Consider the following 27047-nt stretch of genomic DNA (forward strand, 5'->3'; position numbering starts at 1 on the left):
TGTACACTGTACAATATATTACTGTTACATCTGTGTATCTGTTAGAGATCACAAATTGATTTATCTGCACCCATTTATGAGAAAAATTATTTGGACTTAAGGGTCAACTAGCAGAAGTCTGTTCTCATGCTCTTATGTGCTCTTAACTGGATCGGATTGGAAGCCATTTTGATTGATGAAACAGGAGTTCCTTTGGGCACTGTTGTTAAATACGTCTAACTTCCTTTCATGAGGAAAATTTTAAAGAAAGGATGTTTTTCATGCATCTTTGATTTTGACAGTTATCTGGAGTTTGTATTCTATAGATTTACCGATCTTCCTTCTGAAAGAGTGGGACCTCTGACAGTATCTTATACCTTATAGCAATTATTCTGAATTCTTATTTCCTAGGATTTTCTGAAAATAGTTTCCATAATGGGGGAAAAACAACAGGAGGACTGAACGATGGCTTTTTGAAGATCGTATTGTATGACACAGCACGGAAATCTTCATAATGATAATTATGGAATAAAAATTATGGAAACGTATATGGGAATGGGGAAGGGTCTTCCCATTTCACATTCCAAAACTGGAAGTGAATCAAACAAACGGAGGTCTAGCGTGGCAAACATTTGTATAAAAATATCATAGAAATGGCAGGGTTGATTGCAGGTAAGGTGTGCTATGAAATCATGACACAACTGTGCCTCTTTTATACTGTCACAATATCAAGTAGGTAAAGAGCAAAATGTGCTCCATGATGTTGTTGTGATGTATATTTCATCACTCTGATAACGTTGTGGCTACCTGTAAATTGTGAGGAGGAGCAATGGCCCCATCTTTCCACTTAATAGCCCTTCCTTGAGTATTATGAGACCAAATGGGGCTGTGAATTGTCTTAGGTGTCAAAGTGTTTGTCTAGGTTTCTGAAGTTTTTTGGTTTTGTTGGTTTCCCAGAATTCCATGACATCATAAAAATACAAGTATTAGTTAAATTCATGTATGGTTTAACAATGTGTTTTGCATCTCTCTTATGCCTAGAGAAACTGTTATTTTTTTTAAAGAGGCTATTACGTAGTCTAATAGTACAAAAGACACTTCCTGTGTATTTCAATGTTCCCAAGCTAACACATAATAATAATGTGCTAATACCTATTGCTTTTATTTTGAAAATTAAAAAAGCATTTTAGTAATTTATTCATGACTTTTTTCTAAAGTATATAATTCTCCGCATCTGCAAAATATATCACATGGAACCAAAAATGATCAAATATGTATTTACCTCCTCCTGAGATCTTATTATTTTATGTAAGCCACTGAGATTTCACACTGAAATAATTATCATCCATCCATCCATCCAACACATACCCGCACTCTCGCACACACACACATACCACAGCTACATTAGGGAGAGCTTCTTGTTTTGTGTGTAACCCCTTTTTAAATGTTGTCAACATCTATTGTAAGAGAAATTATTTTAATTATGGGTGCGATACTGATATGACATGTGTTTTTAAGGATCTTTCAAGTCCCTGAAAGTGAAGTCAGTAGTGAAGATTGCTACCCAACAATTTTGGGTAGTATCTTTTGCTTCCTTTCTACATATGCACGGTCACTCACACTTTGGTCACTTCTCAGTTGGATTATTGCAATGCTCTCTACATGGGGCTGCCCTTGAGGTGCACCCGGAGGCTGCAGTTAGTCCAGAATGCGGCTGCGCGAGTAGTACGGGAGCCACTCGTTGCTCCCACGTAACACCACTGCTACGCAGTCTGCACTGGCTTCCTGTAGTCTTTCGGGTGCGCTTCAAGATTTTGGTTACCACCTTTAGAGCGCTCCATGGCTTAGGACCCGGGTACTTACGGGACCGCCTGCTGTTACCCTATGCCTCCCACCGACCTGTACGCTCACAGAGAGGGTCTTCTCAGGGTGCTGTCCGCCAAACAATGTCGGCTGGTGGCCCCCAGGGGCAGAGCCTTCTCTATCGGAGCTCCGACACTCTGGAACGAACTTCCCCCTGGTCTACGCCAAGTGCCTGATCTTCGGACCTTTTGCCGTGAGCTAAAAACACACTTATTTATTCAAGCGGGACTGGCTTAATAGTTTTATTAATTTTAATTGGGGTTTTATTGCTTTAGGGTTTTAAATTTTTAAATTTTTAATGTTGGCCTTTTTGTAATATGCTCTGTTTTAAATTTTGGTTTTAATTGTATATATATTGAGTTTTTATCTTTTGGCTGTACACCGCCCTGAGTCCTTCGGGAAAAGGGCGGTATAAAAAAATCTAAAAATAAATAATAAATAAATAAATAAATATAGAAGGGCAGACTAAGAGATACTTCCTGTTCTGCTACGGAGATTATCTAGCACTTTGTGAAGAGCAAAATGTGCTCCATGATGTTGTTGTGATGTATATTTCATCACTCTGATAACGTTGTGGCTACCTGTAAATTGTGAGGAGGAGCAATGGCCCCATCTTTCCACTTAATAGCCCTTCCTTGAGTATTATGAGACTAAATAGGGCTGTGAATTGTCTTAGGTGTCAAAGTGTTTGTCTAGGGTTCTGAAGTTTTTTGGTTTTGTTGGTTTCCCAGAATTCCATGACATCATAAAAATACAAGTATTAGTTAAATTCATGTATGGTTTAACAATGTGTTTTGCATCTCTCTTATGCCTAGAGAAACTGTTATTTTTTTTAAAGAGGCTATTACGTAGTCTAATAGTACAAAAGACACTTCCTGTGTATTTCAATGTTCCCAAGCTAACACATAATAATAATGTGCTAATATCTATTGCTTTTATTTTGAAAATTAAAAAAGCATTTTAGTAATTTATTCATGACTTTTTTTCTAAAGTATATAATTCTCCGCATCTGCAAAATATATCACATGGAACCAAAAATGATCAAATATGTATTTACCTCCTCCTGAGATCTTATTATTTTATGTAAGCCACTGAGATTTCACACTGAAATAATTATCATCCATCCATCCATCCAACACATACCCGCACTCTCGCACACACACACATACCACAGCTACATTAGGGAGAGCTTCTTGTTTTGTGTGTAACCCCTTTTTAAATGTTGTCAACATCTATTGTAAGAGAAATTATTTTAATTATGGGTGCGATACTGATATGACATGTGTTTTTAAGGATCTTTCAAGTCCCTGAAAGTGAAGTCAGTAGTGAAGATTGCTACCCAACAATTTTGGGTAGTATCTTTTGCTTCCTTTCTACATATGCACGGTCACTCACACTTTGGTCACTTCTCAGTTGGATTATTGCAATGCTCTCTACATGGGGCTGCCCTTGAGGTGCACCCGGAGGCTGCAGTTAGTCCAGAATGCGGCTGCGCGAGTAGTAACGGGAGCCACTCGTTGCTCCCACGTAACACCACTGCTACGCAGTCTGCACTGGCTTCCTGTAGTCTTTCGGGTGCGCTTCAAGATTTTGGTTACCACCTTTAAAGCGCTCCATGGCTTAGGACCCGGGTACTTACGGGACCGCCTGCTGTTACCTTATGCCTCCCACCGACCTGTACGCTCTCACAGAGAGGGTCTTCTCAGGGTGCTGTCCGCCAAACAATGTCGGCTGGTGGCCCCCAGGGGCAGAGCCTTCTCTATCGGAGCTCCGACACTCTGGAACGAACTTCCCCCTGGTCTACGCCAAGTGCCTGATCTTCGGACCTTTTGCCGTGAGCTAAAAACACACTTATTTATTCAAGCGGGACTGGCTTAATAGTTTTATTAATTTTAATTGGGGTTTTATTGTTTTAGGGTTTTAAATTTTTAAATTTTTAATGTCGGCCTTTTTTGTAATTTGCTCTGTTTTAAATTTTGGTTTTAATTGTATATATATTGAGTTTTTTATCTTTGGCTGTACACCGCCCTGAGTCCTTCGGGAAAAGGGCGGTATAAAAATCTAAAAAATAAATAATAAATAAATAAATAAATATAGAAGGGGGCAGACTAAGAGATACTTCCTGTTCTGCTACGGGAGATTATCTAGCACTTTGTGAAGAGACTCAGGGAAGTTGTTCATCTTCATATAGGTCCCTGCCCTTCAGTACCATCTTTCTAGGTTGGCTCCCGTTTCGTTTGATCAAATGGAAGCAACTAGAATAGTGATGGAGAAGCTGACCCACCATGATATTTTGGGTGACATGGCAGCCTTTATGATAGCGTTCACCAACACCCAACAACTATTCTTAAAAGCACGCCTTTTTCCCACTGGTTTTTTGGGAGGCTGTGAAAGAATGAGGTGTGCTCTTGTTTGGTCTCTGAAGTGGCAAAAATCGCATAAGAACAGGGTGTGCTTTTGTGCCGCTTTTGGAGGCTGCAGGGGCTGCAAAAGAGCATTTTTGAAGCCATTTCAAGAATGAAGGCCTTGTGTGACCAGGAGCGCTGTTGAGTAGGGGCTCATCAACAGAAAGAGAACACCACTTGAAGGGAAGCAGTGAAGGGAAGATCCTTGGGCAATCTCAGCATTCCCTAAGGCTTATGTGGCTTGGGGAATGGCACCAGCCAGTCTTTTAAAGTGGCAGTGTGGGGTGCAGACCTTGACCTCTACTTCAAGAAGACCCTCAGTGTTGCTGCCAAATGCCACTATTCAGAATGGCCTAAATGGGAGGAGGTTTTTTTTTAGAGAATTGTTTCTCTCTCTCTCTCTCTCTCTCTCTCTCGTGTGTGTGTGTGTGTGTGTGTGTGAGAGAGAGAGAGAGAGAGAGAGAGAGAGAGGTGGGGAAGGGAGGCAGGGTAAGAGAGAGCAGAGTCAGCAGAGTCAAATTGGGCATTTTACAAATTTTTGACCTGACAAGCTCAATAGATTTACCATCACTGAATAGAATAACGCTAGTGTGAAAGATATTACACTTCTGGATGATCAGGACTCCTGCCTCAGACAGGGGGTTGGACTAGAAGACTTCCAAGGTCCCAAAGCTAGTATCGGAAATATCCCAGTGTGACTAACTTGAGAGTTGAAGTGAAGATGAAGAGTAAATGAGAAGTTGACACATGGACAAATTGCTAAAATTGCCTGCCCTGTTTCCTCCATCTTCACTCTCTTCGATGAATATTCTGTCAATATCATGTTGATTTTGTTCAATGTGGCAGATGTAGACTAAGGTCCACCTGTGCAAATGGGACCTTAAGCTTTGACTTAATTAGCAGAGTTCATTTCCTTTCCGACTGAGAGCAGAACCTATTTGCAAGTTACACAAATACATTAAGCAAACTTACCTTTACTATTCTAATAAGGGTTTTTAGTTGATAGATGTGAAGCTGAAGGTCCATGCGGTCTGTTAGCCAAGTGCAAACGATGTTCATGGAGCTGGTGTACCATTGCTGCAAAATAAGTGAGAGCTCTCCAAGGACATGTCAAACAATATGAATCATATATAGCACATAACACATTTTAAAAACTATCAGGTCTTACTAGCTTTGATCTTTTCAGTGTAAATGTTCAGACACAAAATCAGAATTGCACGCTTAAAGACTGAAGACACATTTTGACCATTGAGGTTTAAGAATTTTCAGCATATGGCCCACTGTGTTTCAGTATCCATCCAATCTGGAATTTGGATGGGATTCCCCCCCTTCCTTCAAATACATCCCTAAATACTGTTTGTGCCTTTGCCTTACATGATACCATTTAAAATAACTTTGCTATTTAAGATTGCTTCAGATGAATGAAGAAGAATGGATGTTTAACACCTTTAGACTGCATTTGCATTTATTGTGGCTTTTCGCTTCCAAATATTTAAAGAATGGGACATATATATACTAATTAGCTGATTTTCATCTATCAGTCCCTCCTGCAATTATGCCACCGTTGAGATAGCCAGGTGGGCAGGGCAGAAAGTCATTAGTGGAAGCACAAATTCACATTTCAAATTGCTGATGCCAAGTTTTCCAGCCAGAATGTCATGTCCAGATATGCTCCTAAGATTCATGCAGCCATAAATAACACTTGAAGAGGTGGAAGCAACAATATCCAAATGTTGATCAGAAAAGGAAGAGGAATATTTCAGCTCTCCAAATCCATTCTGCCCTATCCTTTTGAAATTGCAACGAAAATCAAGATGGGGTGAAAATCACGGCTCTCATAAACCTCAGTCAAAGAACGACTGTGGGTTTGGAATTCATGTGTTCTTTATCCCTGCTAATGTTACTTTTGCTTTCCCAGCCTGGAATCAGATCAGTGTCTGATTGATGGTGTCTCTGGATGAAGAAGCTAAGTCTCTAGTGATGTAACTTGGAGAAGAGCAGCTGTAGGCAGCGGTAGGGAAGATCTTGTACTACTCAACACATCCTCTTAGATGTTCATCTCTAGTTAAGCATGCTAGATGGGCGTGAGAAAAGCAGGCATAAAAAGAGCATGGAAGGGAAGAACTCTCTATCTACTGCTTTATCCTTCCCTCTTATATTATTATTCCCAACTCCAAATCTCTGGTACTTGTGAGCATGGCATTATTAAGACTATAAATTTAAAGGAAGCCAGGGTACTACTTACAACAGTTGATTTACAACAGTTCGCTTAGTGGTCATTCAAAGTTTCAATGGCCCTGAAAAAACTTGACTTATGACCATTTTTCATACTTATGACTATTGCAGCATCCCCCATGGTCACGTGATTTACATTTGACAACTGACTCACATTTATGACAGTTACAGTGTCTCGGGGGTCACGTGATCCCCCTTTGCGACCTTCTGACAAGCAAAGTCAATGGGAAAATCAGGTTCACTCAACAACAGCGTGACTAATTTAACAACTGCAGTGACTCACTTAACAAATACGACAAGAAAAGTCGTAAAATGGGGCAAAACTCACTTCTCAACGTAATTTTGGGGCTCAGTTGTGGTCGTAAGTTGAAAACTACCTATACATAGTAGCCATCTCTACTCAAGTCACTTTTTTATTAAGGTACCCAACATATTTTCTGGCAAGGGCATGTGCTTCACCCACCGTAGTTCATCTAGTGAGTCATCTGTTGAAGATAAGAAAGCAACCTTAAACCGATACTGACTAACGAACTTGAAGTAGTTCTCTGTATTAACGGAGCTGTGAATGGAAATGTCTTCCCTGGCATGGATGAATATTGAGGCAGGTCTGGTGGGGAAGGGGAGTTAGAGTTTTCTTTGTGGATGGAGGGGTGCCAAATTCTCCACGAGATCCCTGGGGCAGATGAGGAGGGTGTGACAGCTTATGTTGTGAGGCAGTTCCCCCCACATTTCTTCTTTGTCTTGCACACCAATTCAAGAGGGTAAGTTTTTCACTCTGTAACTTACTCTAAATTACTCAGCTCTGCCTTTTTTTTTTTTAACCATCACCAAGAAAACACTCCTATTATCTTCAGGCTTTTGGACAGAGGCTACCTCATAAATATTTATCACTTCAGCTTTGCATCTCAGAGTAATGAGGGATTGCTTGTTTAATACACGCTACTCGTTCTCTTCCACCCATGTAACCCCATCACTTTTTCAATCCCAGTGACAGCTAATGGCTTACAATTTAGGATTGGATATAAAGATTTTCAGGAATTTGGTGATGCCTCTGTTTGCTGTTCCATAGCATTTATTTTAAACAAGTTCAGATTAATGTGCTACTCTTTTTTTTCTTAAAAAATATGTTTCTCTCTTAAACAACAATATTAGTAGTATTTAACTTACTCCCACCACCTGACACATTTTTGTGAAAACAATTGTTCTCTGTCAAAATTAATGTATTCATGAAATAAAGCAATTAAGGCTGCAATCCTACACAGATTTAACTTGGCTCCAATGGACGCGGTGGGACTTCAGAATAATGTTAAAAGAAATAAGTTGCTCTGAAAATATGTTGAATTAAAATGTGTAGCTGGCAATGCAAGTCTAAATGGTTTTCATATGGAAATAAGTTCTATTGCATAGATCTGGGTGAAATGCATAGAGTAATGTAGCTTTAATTATAAAAAGTTGAATACGGAATGCATTATTATACTCCAGTTAACAGTAGAAAAGCTACTTTCTGAGTGCTATTAATGTCAATTATCAAGGTCACTGTCCTTAAATAGATACTAGCTCTCACTGAATTCAGGAAAATATCTTCATGCACGTGCTTAGCATTTGTTTGCAAAGACTATTGATTTCGGGTGGATTATCTTCATTAACAAAATACATCCAACCACGGGACAACTCCACTTTGGATACTTTGCCTGCCCTTAAAGAGGTCAAATTTAGAGCCTTATGACTGAGGTGGTATATTTCCTGCCAAGATAGAGAATTATCCCTTAATAAAATTTCAACAGATTTTAAATGGTCATCCTCAAGGAACTGTCAATCAAAGGTCACGGTAAAGGGCATTTTAAAATTTTTGCCTGGAAAAAATGAATTCATTTTCAAAGCCTCTTTTTTTTCCAGAACACAGATTTCAAATGGCCCAGCAATATATCAGTGTAATACATAAAAAGGATAAAAGCCAGTTTACCTCATAGAAGCTTATATAAATGTATGAAAAATAATATATTGCTTAAAAGAGATCGTATTGTCCATCAGTTTTTGTCTGAGAAGAAACACAGCAACAGTTAAGAGACTGTATATCTGCTGCCCTAAGTTGATAGAAAAAAGTAGGACTGAAGGCCAGTATTATTTTAGTATACTTTTCCTTTCATACTCCAGTCACATTAACTAGAACTAAACCTGGCCTCCAAAGCCTTATCCAAAAGCATTTCACCTTTTATTGTACACAGCTAATATCACACCTATGCTGATATTCAGTGTGCTTCAAGGACAACATGGGCAGATTATCTCCATAGTCTCGATCAGTCCTGGTTCCATTTCTTAGCTGTTCTATCACCTTGCTTCTCAAATACAAAGTTGACTTTGTAAAAATATACAAATAGAATGAGACTATTGCCTTATACACTGTAAGCCGCCCTGAGTCTTCGGAGAAGGGCGGGGTATAAATGTAAACAAAAAAAAATAAAAAAAAAATAATAAAAAAATAGGAATGGCTCTAAACCAGGGGTGTCAAACTCGATTTCATTGAGGGCTGCATCAGGGTTGGTGGAGGTAGAGTGGGAGGTGGAGTGGGTGTGGCCGGGGTAGACTTGGCCAGAGTGGGCGTGGCCATCTTGACATCCCTCGTGTTGGGGGCACCTGTGGGGGTCAAGTGCTAAGGCAGGACTTCCTTCAGACCCTCCCTCACTCTCATTATAATCTCCTTCCTTCCTTCCTTCTTTCCCTTCTTTTTCCTTCCCTCCTTTCTCCTTAGAACTAAGGAGAAACTTAGAACTAAGGAGAAATTTTCAACTTAGAACTAAGGAGAAATTTCCTGACAGAACAATTAATAAGTGGAACGACTTGTCTGCAGAAGTTGTGAATGCTCCAACACTGGAAATTTTTAAGAAAATGTTGGATAACCATCTGACTGAGATGGTGTAGGGGGTTGGACTAGAAGGCCTCCAAGGTCCCTTCCAACTCTGTTGTTGTTATTATTATTATTATTTTAATTATTTTTCCTTCCTTGCTTGCTTCCCATCTTCTTTTTTTCTTTGTCTTTCCTCTTTCCCTTTCTCCTTTCCCACCCCTTCTTGCATGCTCAAATGCAAAAGGGGAAACATTTCTACTTTTGTTTTGTTTTTAGTTTGTTTTGCTAGCCCTCTGCCAGGGAAAACGGAGCCAGGAGAAGCCACACACAGCCCCCCCGAACTCCATTTTTGCTGGCAGAGGCCCCGTGAAGCAGATCTAAGCACCCCGCAGGCCGGATATGGCCTTCGGTCCTTGAGTTTGCTCTAAGCAATCTGAATCACTGAGTTCTTATGCTATTTATTTGGGAGGATTGTTAGACTGAAGAGATCCAAAACTGAAAGTACACAAGTTATGCTTTTGTAACCATTTTAGAGGTGCCTTCTTTCTGTATGCCCATATTAGTATGACAGTACTAATAATTCTGACAAAGTTTGATAAGACTGATAAGTTTAGTTGGATGGTTAAGGCACCAGGTTAGAAACTGGGAGATTGTGAGTTCTAGTTCAGCCTTAGGTAGGAAGCCAGCTGGGTGACTTTGGGCCAGTAACTTTCTTTCAGCTCAATCAACCTATCTCACGGAGTTATGGTATGTTCACTGCTTTGAGTTATGTATAAAAATAATAAAGAATGGATAACAATGAATGAATAAATACATTTCTTTAGTAGAACATAAGTTTCCAAAAATGACATTTTCCCAGTTCTCAGAATAATTCACTTGTTTACCATTTCTAACTAATTAACAATGCCGTTATGGGTGTTCATGGATCCCTACTATAATTATTTAAAAAATACTCTTGCTTTACCATGAATGATTAGTTTCTTTAGAACAGTTTTTTCCTCATCAGAGACCTTCCCATTGGATTTCAGCTCACGTAATTCTCAACCAACACGAACAGAAGAATTTCACACATTTTTCTTCCAGTAATACGGAATACACAAAGGTACATGACTTTTTCAACTTATCTCATGGATGAAATTTGGAGTAGCTTTCGAAACTTGTAACTTTTGTGGTTTTCATTTTTAAAAGCCCTTCTGCCTACCCTTGTTATAATGTAAAAAGGAACTTCTACTTTATCTGAACTCATTCCTTATTCTTAGCGATGAGAGTTATTTTTATCAACAGCAGCACTGAAGCTTTAAATATAGTGACAGACCTTTTAGATTTTGCACATTATTGGTACTACCTGATCTCTTCGAAGTGGTTTGAAGCTGGCATTATAATTGCCTTCACTCCTGCCAACCTTGGAATGCTAAGAAAAGGTAGGAAACACACCATGAACCAGTCTGTGCCCCCACCAATCAACTGACTGACGAGTGAAAAAACTAAATTTATGTCTGTGCCATGCTACCTGAGCCATAAAGTAACCCTTGGAATAATCAAAATCCTATACTCTACACACAAAAAATGAAAATCTTGTTCAATACCTTCATTTAGTTATTGGATTTATAGGGCTACCCAATTCAAAAGTGTGACTCTGGGTGACATTCAGTTAAAAATAAACCAACAAATCTCCAAAGAACCACTACATTATCCTCAATTTGATTGCATAGAGCATTTTGACAATAGGGTATTTCAACCCAGATGCTGTCTAGAGCATTGTAATGTTCTTTCTTTATAAGTAGTAAGTTACCAACATCTGCAACTCTTCCTTTTGCCTTATTAATCATTATTTATTATTATACAATTATACAATTATTAATTATCACATCCTGGACATAAATTGTGTCAACTTCTACTCTCAATGCCTTATAACGGTGTTATAGGGCATTGCACACCACAACGTCTAGACACAAGCACAGTTTTTCCCTCATGCCATCATCACTGCTAAACAACTAATTATCTACTAAGACTGTATTACTATTCTTCTTCTCATCCTTCCTATTACTTTTCTCCTTTTCTACTTATGATTATAACTTAAAACTTGTAGCTTTACAATTTATATTGTTTTATTTAGTTTCCTAGCACAATTTAGTTTCCTAGCACCTAGCTGGCAATCCTTATGATTTATATTGATATACTGACCATCAATTGTGTTGTAAATGTTGTACCTTGATGAACGTATCTTTTTTTTTATGTACACTGAGAGCATATGCACCAAGACAAATTCCTTGTGTGTCCAATCACACTTGGCCAATAAAAATTCTATTCTATTCTATTCTATTCTATTCTATTCTATTCTATTCTATTCTATTCTATTCTATTCTATTCTATTCTATTCTATTCTATTCTATTGATTGCTTATTTAGTATCCTATGACTATCCCTGTTGTATCTTATGATTTATGATGAATGTATTTATGATTACTATGATCGTGATTTATCATGAATATCTTTTACATACACTGTACATAAAATGTACACTGAGAGCTTATGCACTGAAGATAAATTCCTTGTGTGTCCAATCACGCATGACCAATAAAGAATTCTATTAAAGGGAAGAGTTGTATTTTTTCTGTCTTTTAGGGATACATAAGTTTATCTCCTGGAGCACAGTGGCTCATGTGATTAGGATGCTGGGTTGATGATCAGCAAGCCCACGTTCAAGACATGAGTGCTGCTTCACGGTGGGGTGAGCTCCTGTTATTCGCTCCAGCTCTTGCCAACCTAGCAGTTTGAAAGTACATAATCGCAAGTAGATAGATAGGTACCATTTGATGGGCACATTAATGAGCACATGAAAGGAACTCCCAGCAAGGCATCAACCAAGTAACAATGATGTCACTGGCTAATCCTTTCAACCTGAAAGCACCTTAGGTGCTTCCGACATGAACACGAGTGAATTTGTCTCCCAATCTTCTTTTGAATGCTTATAGCTGGTTTCACTTGCCAAGTTTTGCAGAGTATCATTTACATCTCTTTCTTCTTATTATTTTCATCCCCTGGTTTCTTTCTTTTTGTCTTCCTTATAAAGAGTTGCTTGCATCATTTTGGTTGCACAGCTTTTCTTTGAACTGATCGTTCCTTTTTTTTTTTGTCATTGGCCAAAATATGGCCAAACATTAGCCCAATGCTTTTGCTTCTTCTTCAAGGACTGCTGTGAACTTTAATCTGCTGCAAAGGTACCCTAGATTATTTTCAGATAGGAAGACAAACATGTCACAAGTACTAAATGTAAAGGTAAAATTTCCCCTCGCACATATGTGCTAGTCGTTCCCGACTCTAGGGGGCAGTGCTCATCTCCGTTTCAAACCTGAAGAGCCAGCGCTGTCCGAAGACGTCTCTGTGGTCATGTGGCCGGCATGACTAAACGCTGAAGATACATGGAACGCTGTTACCTTCCCACCAAAGGTGGTCCCTATTTTTCTACCTCCATTTTTACGTGCTTTCGAACTGCTAGGTTGGCAAAAGCTGGGACAAGTAATGGGAACTCACCCCATTATGGGGCACTAGGGATTCAAACCGCTGAACTGCTGACCTTTCGATCGACAAACTCAGCATCTTACCACTGAGCCACTTAGCCACTGAGTCACAAGCACTAGAGGTCACAAATTTAGACTCCAATTTCTTCTTGTTCCCTCCTCAAATTCTCATGGTCGCCAAATACAAACACTTAACTGAAAATTTGTTAACAGATTATGCTTTACACTTATCTAATACATTCCTGGTTATTGCTTTCAATTCAGTTGCTTAATGAGATTCATTTGCTGGAACTTGCTGTCTTATATTCCTCTTTCAGATGCTGGTTACTGGAAAGCAAGCAGTCACTCAATAACCAACACCAAGCAAATAGCAGGATACAGATCTTGCAATCAGAAACCATTCAATATATGGTTTGTCCATAGACATCACAGCTTAGTATACACTCTTTCAGAACACATAGCTTCTCTGATCATTGCCCTCTCATCCTCCTATTGAACTCTTCTGGCAAACTCCTGTTGTCTCTCTCTCTCTCTTTGCTTACCCAGAAAACCAACCAATCAGAACTTCCTATGAAGTGTAGACAGGATGAAAGAGGCTTTTCTGTTTCATCTACATTCAGTCAGCAAATTCAGCACATTTAGCACAGTGTGATTGTGCTTTGAGATTAAGGTCTGTCTGTCTTCTTAGATGCCTTTTTATTATTCAGTGAGGTGAAGGGAACACCTCTTCATCCTTGAGACTAAGTGACATCATCAGGGAATGCATTTTCCCATCAACTTAATGCCCAATGAGTTAAAAGGCCGAGAGAAGAGGGCTGCTGAGAAGGGAAGGAAAGGAAGGACAAAGCAAACTCAAGATGATAGTTGGGAATACGCGAAAGACCAAAGGAACTGTTGTGCAGAGGTAGTATTTAGCTGGTTCGGACCAGTTCGGGCAAACCGGTATTGGCGACTGTGGTTGGCCGCCCACCTGCCCCGGTGTAATGCCATCCTCTTTAGCCAAGTTTTTGAGGCCGGGCACATGTGCAGAATGTGCTTGTGCTAGCAAACGGCATGCATGGAAGGCCGGGCGCATGCGTGGAAGACGCCCGAGCACATGAAGCAAGCGTGCGTGCGTGCAGCGAACCGGTGGTAAGAATATGTGAAACCCTCTGCTGCTGTTGTGGGACTTTCTTACTCTGCCTGATAGAACATCCCAACTCTTGAAAACAGCTCTCTTCCCTGGTGGAGACTTGAATTGGTCTTTCAATCAGGATGGCCAGTGGGAAGCAAAAGAGCAGGTTTCCGTAAAGGGAAAGGACTGACTAAATTTCCAGGCATCTTTAGAGCAAGAAAAGGCTATATAGGTTGTCCTCGGCTTACAGCAGTTCCTTTAGTGACTGTTCAAAATTACCACGGCACTGAAAAAAGTGACTTAGGACTGTTTTTCACACTTAAAACCATTGCAGCAGCCCCGTGGTCATGTGATCAAAATTTGGAAGCTTGGTACCTGACTCATCTTTATGATGGTTGCGGTGTCCCGAGGTCATGTGATCACCTTTTGAGACCTTCTGACAAGCAAAGTTAATGGGGAGGCTGGATTCTCTTAACAATTGTGTTACTAACTTAATAACTGCAGTGATTCACTTAACAATGGTGGCAAGAGAGGTTGTAAAATGGGGCAAAATTCACTTAACAACTGGAAATTTGGGGTCAGTTGTGGTCATAAGTTGAGGACTACCTGTAAACTACTTCTGCCATGATATCTTATCACTTTCATTGGATATAATGATTGGATTTAATTGTTTGTAAACTGAAGGTTCAAAGGAATAAAACTTTCTAGACCTTTGCTGGGTCCCAGCATTTGCAGCTGCTTGTCTGCTGCCCACTTCTCTATATTATGGAGTCACGGTGACATCCAAGTGCAATTGCCTTTCTTCTATTGGTAAAAGTGGCTTTTGCAATGTCTAAAGCAGGGGTGAAATCCAGCAGATTCTGACAGGTTCTGGAGAACCAGTAGTGGAAATTTTGAGTAGTTCGGAGAACTAGCAAATACCACCTCTGGCTGGCCCCAGAGTGGGGTGGGAATGGAGATTTTATAGTATCCTTCCCCCAGAAGTGGGGAGGGAATGGGTATTTTGCAGTATCCTTCCCCTGGAATGGGGTGAGAATGGAGATTTTGCAGTATCCTTCCCCTGCCACGCCCACCAAGCCACACCAGACCCACCAAGCCATGCCCACAGAACTGGTAGTAAAAAAAATTGGATTTCACCACTGGTCTAAAGTCCTGGCTATGATGGTAGTTGCTGTCATGCTTTGAAAAATGTCACTGGGACAACCCTGCATATCAGTTGATAAATTCAAGGTCGATTGAAAAGATCGGGCAGTTCAACAATAAAAAAACCAAACAAACAAACCATCCATTCAAATAACTCAAGCATGCAGAATTGTCTCTGTCAATTGACCTTCCTTCCTTCCTTCCTTCCTTCCTTCCTTCCTTCCTTCCTTCCTTCCTTCCTTCCTTCCTTCCTTCCTTCCTTCCTTCCTTCCTTCCTTCCTTCCTTCCTTCCTGGTTTACCTCATTGTGTGTTTTGTAGATGACAGAGACCAGAAAAGCCATACTGAAAATTAGCTTAAGATGCATTACGCTCCTAATTAAACAGACTATCCTGGGCTAGGTAATAAAGGTTTCAAATCCCAGGTTGTTTGGGTTGATAAAGCAGAAATGAACCCAGAAATCAATCAATAAAGTCACAGCTACAGAGATTATTTGAAAATTTACTCCTCCCTCTCCCCATGACTGTGAGATTGCTGTAGACCTCTCTGGTGTGAAAGAAGCTAATACTAGTCTATTTGTATGTAGGGAAAGACAATTGCAGGGAATAGCTAAAGCCATGAGGAGACATTTTATAGCCAGAGTTAAAGCTGCAGTAATTTAGCCCTTAACCGAATGGCAGATTATATAAGGTAGTTTGGTGTATGAGGCAGAAAATCTCATAAGCAGCTCTCTGGGTAATCAAAGTACAAAAACAATGCATTAAATAAGATGCAAGTTGCTTCCTTCTCACGACACTCGGAATTAACTGCTGGGAGACAGTCATGCCATCTCTCTGAATGGAAGGACAAGCTTTGTAATCCGGGGGGGGGGGATCACAATTAAATGATTTTAAAACAATCAAAAAAGGTTGTTTTTAAAAAAAGTACGTCAATAATGCATGATCATCCCAGCCTCTATCGCAGCCCAGATCGCTTTTGAGTTTTGGAACGCCACTCTCGCTGGTCTACGGTGTTACTGGAGTCCTAAATGTGCCTCCGAATTTACAAGGGAAAAAAAAATGATATGAATAAATCTGCAAAAGTAACACCCGGGGATGGCAGGGCAGCACATTTTCTGAAAAGCTGTGCTGGGTTCCTGCACTCCGAGGGAGGTGGTGTCATTACACATCCAGCAGAACATCTGCAAACTCTGGTTTCCTTTTCATAGATTTGAATGGAAGCCTGACCTCCTGTTCCTTGCCATGAACCCTGAGTTCACACTCACATTTTACATGTTACAGGAAGCCATAGCTCCCTCCAGGGGTTCTGCAAACAGAATCTCGGAAGCCAGATGCAGCCCGGCTTCTTAATGCACCTGAAGGAACTCTACTCTATTCTTCCTCGGGTGCTGCTGCTGGGAGGCGGTGGCGATGGTTGCGGGGTGGACTGAAGCGGCCTGCTCACACAGAAGCTTAAGGTCACTCCAGCTTTTGTAAAAGAAGCGGACAAAACCAGGAATGCTTATAGGGCTGAATTGTCAGCAGGGTAGCAGAAGGATTACAAGAAACCTGTGACTCTGCCTCTTTCTGCCTTTGCTGGTAGCTTTTGTGTGTGTGTGTGTGAACAAGTGCCATACAACAGATTGAGGCTGGTATAAAGGCCTGGGACTGTGCAAGGAGTCCCCCGCTGGGCCTCAGCTGTGCTTGCAATTAGCAATAAGCATGAAATGATTATTGTTGTGGTGGCTGATGGCAATCTGAAGTGACAAGTTTTATGGGGGGAAGTTAAAGTAAATGTGTGTGCGTGCGTGCGCGTGTGTGTAAGATGGGGGGGGAGGGGAGAGGGAGGGAGGGAGGGAGGGAGAGAGAGAGAGAGAGAGAGAGAGAGAGAGAGAGAGAGAGAGAGAGTCCTTCTTGCTCACAAACCATTAAGCAAAAGGCCCAATGCAGTTCAGTCAGACATTTTTCTGCCATTCAAAAGGTCTTAGAAAAGTCGGCTGAAAGAATATTTTTTCTTTCTCTTCTCCCTGCCTCGGAAGGGAGTTTTTCTAGGTCACGGATGCCTCAAATTAGCCAAAAGCTTGTAGGGAAGGGTGAGAGATTAAACATACAAAATTACTCAGCAGGTGGCTGCTTGGGTGGATTTGAGACAACCGAGGAGCCTTTAAAACGGAGGAGAAGACATTATAGACTTCTGACAAAAGAACATAGTAATCCTACCTGCTTGCTTTAACCACTGCCGTTTGCCCATTATGATGTGCTCTGATGCCCATGAGAGCTAAACTCTGGGTGATGCTGCTCCATAACCATAGTAACTCACACCCATGACCCTCGAGTTCAGTTCTGGGCTTTCCAACCAGAATGAATCCAGGCTGCTCAAACCTATTAAGCATCACCCTGGTAGATCCTCTGCCCTGGGAAATCACAGGGATGAGATGACCCCTTCTTTCTGGTCCGGGTTGCAGAATCTCTTTTGAAAGGCTGAAAGGGGGACTCTGGTAACCGACTTTTGAATACAAGGTGTTTGGAAGGTAATGCATTCAGTGGAATGAAAGAACCTGGGATCCTGCTGAGTTTAAAAGGAAAGGAACCGAGGGGATACATCTTCATGAATGGTAGGCTTTCTGGGATGTTAAAGAACAGCTCTGACTCCCAGTTTTGACAGATCGGAGAAATATAACTCTCAAGCACACACATGACATGTGTGTTTTCCCCTAAATTCATCTACTAGGTTCTCAGTTGTTGCGGGTATAAATATGGAAATGGCAGAAATCCATCAGGATTTCAGATTTAGATCTTGAGATCTGCTGATTTTATCTATATCTACTGCTGAGATTTTTTTTTTATTTACATTTATATCCCGCCCTTCTCCGAAGACTCAGGGCGGCTTACATTGTGTAAGGCAATAGTCTCATCCTATTTGTATATTTATATACAAAGTCAACTTATTGTCCCCCCAACAATCTGGGTCCTCATTTTACCTACCTTATAAAGGATGGAAGGCTGAGTCAACCTTGGGCCTGGTGGGACTCGAGCCTGCAATAATTGCAGGCAGCTGTGTTTAATAACAGGCTATCTTACAGCCTGAGCCACACCGCGGCATAGATGCTCAAAAACAACAACAACAACCCAAAAAAACCAAACAAACAATGAATGAACCTGAGAGCTGAAGGAACTTTTTCTCTCCATACCATTCTTAAACCTCAATTTATTAAAGCCTCAACAGCAAATAATTTTAAAGAGTGTCCATAATGGGAATGAAACTGTAACATAGGATTCTTAAATTATTCCCCCACTCTCTCCCTACTTACCTACCATCATTTATTTATTTATTAAATTTTTATACCGCCCTTCTCCCAAGGGACTCAGGGCGGTGTACAGCCAAAAGATAAAACATAAAGAATATACAATTAAAACAACAATTTAAAACCGAGCATATTAGAAAAATGGCCAATTAAAAGATTTAAAATTTAAAATTACAAACCCTAAAATAATAAAACCCCGTTTAAAAAATTTAAAAATATTTAAAAATATTAAGCCAGTCCCGCTTGAATAAATAAATGCGTTTTCAGCTCATGGCGAAAGGTCCGAAGATCAGGCAATTGACGCAATCCAGGGGGAAGTTCCTTCCAGAGCGTAGGAGCTCCCACAGAGAAGGCCCTACCCCTGGGGGCCGCCAGCCGACATTGTTTGGCGGACGGCACCCTGAGAAGACCCTCTCTGTGTGAGCGTACGGGTCGGTGGGAGGCATGAGGTAACAGCAGGCAGTCCCGTAAGTACCCGGGCCCTAAGCCATGGAGCGCTTTGAAGGTGGTAACCAAAATCTTAAAGCGCACCCAAAAGACCACAGGAAGCCAGTGCAAGCCGCGCAGGATCGGTGTTACATGGGAGCAACGAGTTGCTCCCACTATTACCCGCGCAGCTGCATTCTGGACTAGCTGCAGCCTCCGGGTGCACTTCAAGGGCAGCCCCATGTAGAGAGCATTGCAATAATCCAAATGGGAAGTGACAAGAGCGTGAGTGACCGTGCATAAGGCATCCCGGTCAAGGAAGGGGCGCAACTGGCGAACCAAGCGTACTTGGTGAAAAGCCCTCCTGGAGACGGCGGCCAAATGATCGTCAAACGACAGCCGCCCATCCAGGAGGACGCCCAAGTTGCGCACCCTTTCCATTGGGGCCAATAACTCGCCCCCGATAGCCAGCCGTGGCTGCAGCTGGCTGTACCGGGGTGCCGGCATCCACAGCCACTCCGTCTTGGAGGGATTGAGCTTAAGTCTGTTTCTCCCCATCCAGACCCGTACGGCTTCATGATCATGTTCATCATCAATCTATGTCCAGGACAGAAATCACTTCTACTTCCTTAACACCCCAGCTTCCCAAACTCTGCTGAATTATTTTGCATCCCTAGATGGGTTCCTGGAACTCTTAGAAGCTTGGGAATATTTTATGGCCAACCAGGTTCTCAGATGCCTAGCATAAGCTAATAAACTAACTTATGTATCACATAGATCAGATTAATTGATTGAGCACATGAAAGCAATATTTTCAATGCTGGCATGAATAAAAATAACAGAAAAGAGTATCTTAGAAGATATATTCTTCAAATATTGGAATAGAAAAAGCAAAGTCATCTTCCGCCATAATAACTCCTGTAAAGCAACGTCTAGTCCCACTATTGGTATCTATTGGAAGCTACAGTTATGTCTCATGTATGATGCATGTACTTAATCATGCTATCTGCATGATAATGACATGCATGAATCACTTGCTCCTTCCTTCCTTCCTTCCTTCCTTCCTTCCTTCCTTCCTTCCTTCCTTCCTTCCTTCCTTCTTTCCTTCCCATTTTTTTACCAGATTCAGAAGTTATATATTAAAACAGGGGTCTCCAACCTAGGTCCCTTTAAGACTTGTGGACTTCAACTCCCAGAGTCCCTCAGCCAGCAAAGCAAAGCTGGCTGAGGTACTCTGGGAGTTGAAGTCCACAAGTCTTAAAGGGACCAAGGTTGGAGACCCCGGTATTAAAATATTGCAAGTTATATACTAAGATTTCTTTAACTGGGTAAGCTCACCATAAATTATGAAAGCTTAGCAAATATGTTTTTAAAATACACTTTTGAGCAATTTATGAATGCTTTCGAAGAATGTGTCCTTTCTGGTACGTACAGCTGGACAGCAGCCTAAATCTCATATTGATTCTGGAAACATTAAGGTCATTAATTCTAATAAGTACCGAGCCTCTTCAGATCCTAAATATATTTATCCCATTAATGACTTATGAAATGGCCTTTCAACTTTTTCTTGTTGGAAATATAGTGGCTATAATAGCAAAGAGTTTCTTATTGGAATTCATCTGAGTTTAGAAGTAAAGGAATTTTAGAATCTTGAGGCAATACCGATCACAACAAAGAGAAAGAATGAAGAGAAATGATCACATTCTTGTTTAATTCTAGTAAAGAAACTACTCCAACTCTGAGTGTAGTTTGATTTCTTGCAACTGTCAGTCTGGTGACCTATTTTCTTTAGGGCTAAGTATTTATAATTAGGCCAAAGGATATCAAAATGGCAGTTTCTGGGCATTAATTTATCCTAATTAATTTATTAATATTTATGGCATTTCTTTATGCAACTATCTTGGATGCTATATCATAACTGGCAGTTCCATTCAAGATCAAAGAAAGAGATTAACAATCAGTTTCTGGGCATTATCCAAGTTTACTTCCAGCAGATAGACTACTGGGTCAATGATTTCATAAAATCAATATCTGAAAAACAAATGACAGCCCCTTGGAGTCTCTTCCTCTTTCCACTATGGTATCCTCAGGTTCTCTGCAGTTTTGCACTTTTCTCAGTACTGATGACAGGGAGAGAAGTTCACTTATATTGACAATCAAGAGAATCCTATCAATTGATTTCAAATCTGTCTTGACAGGATGCATTTTTACTAAAGAAATGCCAACTTTGCTAACAGTAACATCTCTGTGCATTTTGCACCCTTTGCTTTTCTACCTTTGGCCCCAAAGCTACAAAATGTGCATTTAAAAAAAAGAAGTAATAATGCATAATGGTTGTATTTCAAAAGTTGGCATTGGTGTCCAAGACACTCTTTTATCTTTGGAGAGGCTCACACATGTTCGAATTCTCTCAGCAAAGCCTTGTAATCAAATCAAGATGGAGTCTATTGCCTTTTCCTTTTTTCTGAAATGTGGTCTAGAGACCTGTCACTCATTTGCGCAAAAAACATTGTTTAACTCCGGCTTCTTATCCTAGCATATTAAAGAATATGCTGAGCACAAATTACTTAGTCACTTGTTCTCGGCTTCTCATTTTGTGACGTCTAAGCAACAGAATGCCCAAGACGAAAAGAAGGAAACAAATTTAATAGAATTGCATGATACCTATGTTCTTATCTAATTCATCTTTCCCCCTATTATTATCGAACAACCTTCAGACGTAGGAAGAAGGTGTGTGAGCATCATTACAGGTGACAGTAACTCCTCAAATTTCATTTATTTGAAAAAGCTACAATGCATCTCCATCTGAAGATTTTTCCACAGCTCTGGGACAAATAAAGTTCCTTGTTGCTGAATGGTATTGAGCGTGTCCAGAAATATTTTACAAGAAGAGTTCTCCACTCTTCTGATCACAACAAAATACCTTATGCCACCAGACTTGAAATCCTGGGTTTAGAAAATTTAGAACTCCGTCGCCTTTGGCATGACCTGAGTATAACTCATAAAATCATCTGCTACAATGTCCTTCCTGTCGAAGACTACTTCAGCTTCAATCGCAACAATACATGAGCACACAATAGATTTAAATTTAATCCAATCACTCCAATCTTGATTGCAGAAAATATGACTTCAGTAACAGAGTTGTTAATGCCTGGAATGCACTACCTGACTCTGTGGTCTCTTCCCAAAATCCCCAAAGCTTTAACCAAAGACTATCTACTATTGACCTCACCCCATTCGTAAGAGGTCTGTAAGGGGTGTGCATAAGAGCACCAGCATGCCTACCGTTCCTGTCCTAATGTTCCCTTTGATTGTATCCAATTCGTATAGTTATTTCATGCTTATACTTATATATACTGTTGTGTTTGACAAATAAAATAAATAAATAAAATAAAATAAATATTTTTCTGACTGTAAAACTGAATGTAATTTGGGAATAATTCAAAATTGCTGCTGGTCACCAAATAATCGTGGGTCACTTTTTGCCATTTCAATTTTAAGGGAAAGCCTTTTCCTGTTCGTCTGGATTCCTTCATTATTAGAAAGTGTACATTTTCGTGAACAGCTTCATCTTTAAAAATACATACACATACACACACACAAGTCCTTACTGTGTTCATTATCTCAACTTACTGCATTCAAGTTGCTGTCAGTAAATGACAGCTTTTGGCTACTGTTGGCATCAGTTATATCAGGAGGAACAAATAGATATCAGTATATACATATTCTGTGTATATATATATTCTATAAATATCGTACAGAATAATAACTGACAGCATCTGAATAGGTCTGTGCTATATATATTTCATATATACGAGTAAGAAAATGCCTGGGATCTGGGATTTGTTATCTTTTACAGGAATTACAGTCAGGATAAGGATATGAGGATAGGGGGAAATGGGGTTCCCACCCCCCAGCAATGGCACTGAATTCAACACCCCAGTACATTGAAAGCACATTGTTGTTTAGCAATCTGACAACTTCTGTTTTCCGCACTAAGTTTGGGTCAATTGTATCCCAGGCAGAGTAACCCCAGAGTGTTCATAACCTTGAATGCCACCTGCTTATTTTACCTCTTTTATCATTCCAATGGCTCCCTTTCAAATTTGTATATTATTATAACTATTGTTACTATCATCTACTCTAGCAATCCCTACCATATACAAGGATCCTTTCATTTTTGTGTTTGTGCTTCATAATGGCTGGAATAACAACTTGCTAGTAGTGCCAGTTGAAAGGGAAGCAGAATGGTACAAGAGATTATTAAGGACTAGAGCTTTTAAAACACAGTCTTCTCTATCCATGGAATAAATGGAATATAGACACGTTCTGTCTTTAATGAAGATACCCACATTTGTCTGATTAATGGAGATACTTCTTACAACAGAATCCTGGACACGATTCCTCAAAAATAAACCTGCCTCCAAAAATAGGTGGACTCTTTTTTCCCCTTAAGAGAGGAATTTAAATGACACCTAACCCAGGGAATCCTTGTCTTGAGGCTGATCTGGGAATCTTAAAATTCAGTAACAACCCAACAGCACATCTAGGGCCTTATTAAATCGCAGCAGCTCTTTTTTTGGCATCTCTCTTCCCACGATGCCCCGAGAAAAGTAATTTCCACTTTCAGAATGGAAAACAAGTCCTAAAAAAAGTCATGGAGAAGCTGACTCCTGCTGCAGAGTCTTCCAATTTAATTGCACCAGGATTTACGGAAGAACTGGTGAATGAGCTAATGCTGTGGATACTGATTAGCAAATCTGAACAATTAATGCTAAGGCTAACAGTAATAATAATAGTAGCAGCGGCAACAATAATATAGTTTTGTTGTGTGTGTGTGTGTGTGTGTGTGTGTGTGTCCGTGTGTGCGCGTGCGTGCATTTTTTTAAAAAAAAAATCCAAGCTCCCTTCAACCTTTTATTCACAGGCATAAGAAATTAAACACTTGTGGGCTCGTTCTAAAGAGTGAATGAAATTGAATAAGCTAGCGAGTACTTGAGTTTCACAGCGAGTGCTTGAATAGAGCAAACCTCCTATGTTGAATAGGTTGCCTTTTGGGACCAATTTGCCTCTTTTCACTCTTTAGTATTCCTTTTTTGCTGACAGATGTACAAAGGCGGAACTGCGCTGTGCGGCTTATCTACATACACCCTCAGCAGCTGTCACTTTTGTCGAGCAAGTTAATCAGCAAATGCCACCATATCCCACTTTCTATAAGGAACAACATGTTATAGACAGGAGTATCTGGAGGGGGGGGGGAAGACTTTATTTTAACTTTGATTAGCCTGATTTTTTCCCCTCTTTATTTCTTTTCCAACCAAAGGCTTCTTTTCCTTCCATGTAACTTTTAAGTTTTTCCTCTTTCCCCCCCCCCTTTCTCTCTCTCTCTCTCTCTCTCTCTCTCTCTCTCTCTCTCTCTCTCTTTCTTTTAAAAAAAGAGCTCAGTATCTCAAAGCCTAGTTTGGTTACCAATGAAGGTGAGGATTTTTAAAAAAAGTTTTTAGACCTCATCAAAATATCAAAAATAAAAATAAAAACCACAATGACCCATAGAGGGAAAAGGAGGATAAAATTTGCTTGGGGGGCGAGGGGAAGAATTAAGCATCTGCAGCATTCTAAGCCTTCTATTAAAAACAGAAGGTACCTTTCTAATGAAAGAGAAAAAATAGTTTGTGGGCATTTAAAGTCCTCCAAGTCAAAAAAATTGTTTTATGCTTGGAAGGTCTCTTTCTACTTAGAAAAATTTTATAACATTTACAAAGTGCCCTGTAGAACAGTGGACTTCCACTGTGTTAATTTTTCTGATTAAAAGGTATTGATTGTCAGCTGTGTTCAAGGTAAGTGCAGCTAAGATTTACCTTCTGCACAGCATAAAGGAGATGATTTTGCTTTTCTGTCACTTCCACTGTAGTGGAATTAGAATTTCTGGATGTTGTCCCTACAGGTAGTCCTCGACTTTACGACTGGTTGCTTAATGACTGTTCAAAGTTATGACAGGCTTGAAAAAAGTGACTCACAACCTTCCTCAAGGTTATGACTGCCACCCCTACCCCCAATCATGTGATCACACTTTGGCTGTTCGGCAACCAGTTTGCACGTATGACTGGTTGCAACGCCCAAGATCACATGATCACATGTCGTGACGATTTTTGCTGTTTTCTGACCAAAAGAACAAAACAAAACAAAACAAAACACCCACTGGATAAAATGGATTCAGATTTACAGCCATCGGTTTCACTTAACAACCATGGTAACTGGTTTAACAAAACAGTTCTCAAAACAGTCGCAAAATCAACTCTGCTCACATGGTGACTTGGCTTATGACTGCAACAATTTATGACTGCCATTTGAGTCCCAATTGTGGTTGTAAATCCAGGGCTACTGATACCTGTTCTTTGAGAAATTCAACTTGTGTGACTAAACACACATTCATCTATTGAAGACGTTTCTAAATTTCCAAAATGTGGAATCAAATTGATCAAGGGGAAGCTGCGGTATAGATTATATCCTTTTATTGCTGGTAAGTAAACACTTTGTTCTTGCAACAGAGTCGCACTATCAAAATCAGCACATGGATTCCAAGCTCTGAATTAAATAGAGCTAATATGGTTCTAATATCTGCCTCAAGAGACTGACTGGCTTGCTTCGAAAGATCTTGGCCAGAGACAAGTTGCTGACACCACAATCCGTTCCGCCATTGGAAGCACTGCTTTCTTATACAGTATGTAAAAATAGTTCACTAGAAGTTGTGATTCAGGTTATCTAGCTAAAAGGTACATGATTCAGAAAAAAAATATGAGAAATAATTGTCTCTCATTAAAACATTATAGTTTCCCCTTATGCTCCTAGTACCTCATACACTGCCTGATATATATGTGTGTATTTACATATATTTTTTAAAAAAAATGAATATAAAAATTAATGTAAACTAATATAAAGTAACAAAAAAGAAAATGAAAAGAAAGTTAAAACTGCAAGAAAGGAAAATAAAAATAAAAAAGAAAACAAAAAAGGAAGAAGTGGCTTCCAATCTTTTTACAGCAATTATAAAAACAATTATAAATTTGCTCCTTATTTATGGTTAAAAGTTAATTCTCTTCTTTCTATAATTTATCCTGTTTAATCATCAGATCCATAAATCATAACTTCATTTTTTATGGAAAAAGTCTTTAAGGGGTACACACTGCTTCCTTTACAAGAGTACAGCTGTTAATTAATGTTTCAGGACTCAGATGATGTTTGACTTCATGTATCATAGAACTTTGATTTGGTTGAGACTCCAAACAAATCAAAAATATTAGGAGGTTGGGAACTGCATAAAAATATTTAGCAAATTGCTCCAATGATGAAGTATTTCTACCTTCAAAAAAAAAACCATCTACATTTATTTTTATTGAAACATACATTCTGCATTAATTCAGTGTATTAAAAAGGTTTTCTTAAAATTATCTTATAGGATCAAGTGACGGATAATAGTAATTGGTGATGACATTTAAATCCATTTTAATATTTATCATCTACATTGTAGTTCTAAATAAAAAAATCCATAAATCCATTAGAATAGAGTTTCACCCTATTAGAGCGCCCACATATATTTAAGTAGTTTTCTTTAAGCAATGATTCTGTTACCTTGACAATAATCTTTTATGCATCCACTAAGAATTTATGCACTTACTACGTGTAAAAATTCATTACCAGTGAAATCTTAATCACCCTGTAAGTGCACCAATGCAGATGGGTTAGATAAACAGTGAGCTTTAATATTAAAATCTTTTGCACTGTTATTTAATAAGTCTGCCATGTTGGTGTTACATAATAAAGCTAAGCTGCCATCCTTAACTATTAATAATCTCTCTAGTCATTGAATTACATCAGCGCTCCCTTTTTTTTCAGTGGCTAAAATAAACCACCAAAACATTGTTGGAATTGTGGAAAAGCTTTGATCTAGACAAAACAAGGAAGCGGACTAAGAAGGAAGCTCAGATTTGCAAACACAGTTTTGTGCCTGCGTAATGCAAGGTGTTGTGTTTTTTTTTGCAGTACATATGGTCTATATCACCCACTGTTTAGGGACTTCTGTGATAGAGTGAGTTAAGGATGGAGTTTCATCCTTAATTGGGATTAACTTTGACTTGAAGCAGTTGTATTGCATGGTGTTCCCTTCACTGCTAATGAAAGTTATGGGCTGAATGAAGTCCCACGGGTTTTAACAGACAAGGACTCCTTGAGTATAAA

At 39.7% G+C, this 27047-nt stretch overlaps 1 protein-coding gene across 2 annotated transcripts in view; it reads right to left on the reverse strand.

Annotated features, from left to right (window-relative positions):
- The window catches only part of CADPS (calcium dependent secretion activator), a 445851-nt gene that overhangs the window by 1536 nt on the left and 417268 nt on the right, over nucleotides 1–27047 (reverse strand). For both annotated transcript variants that reach the window (XM_058171468.1, XM_058171467.1), the window contains one exon: nucleotides 5220–5324. In XM_058171468.1, coding sequence (XP_058027451.1) covers nucleotides 5220–5324 — 105 coding nt within the window. The remainder of the gene's footprint in view (nucleotides 1–5219; nucleotides 5325–27047) is intronic.

The sequence above is a fragment of the Ahaetulla prasina genome, chromosome 2, assembly GCF_028640845.1.
Source record: "Ahaetulla prasina isolate Xishuangbanna chromosome 2, ASM2864084v1, whole genome shotgun sequence".
NCBI classification, from domain to species: domain Eukaryota; kingdom Metazoa; phylum Chordata; class Lepidosauria; order Squamata; family Colubridae; genus Ahaetulla; species Ahaetulla prasina.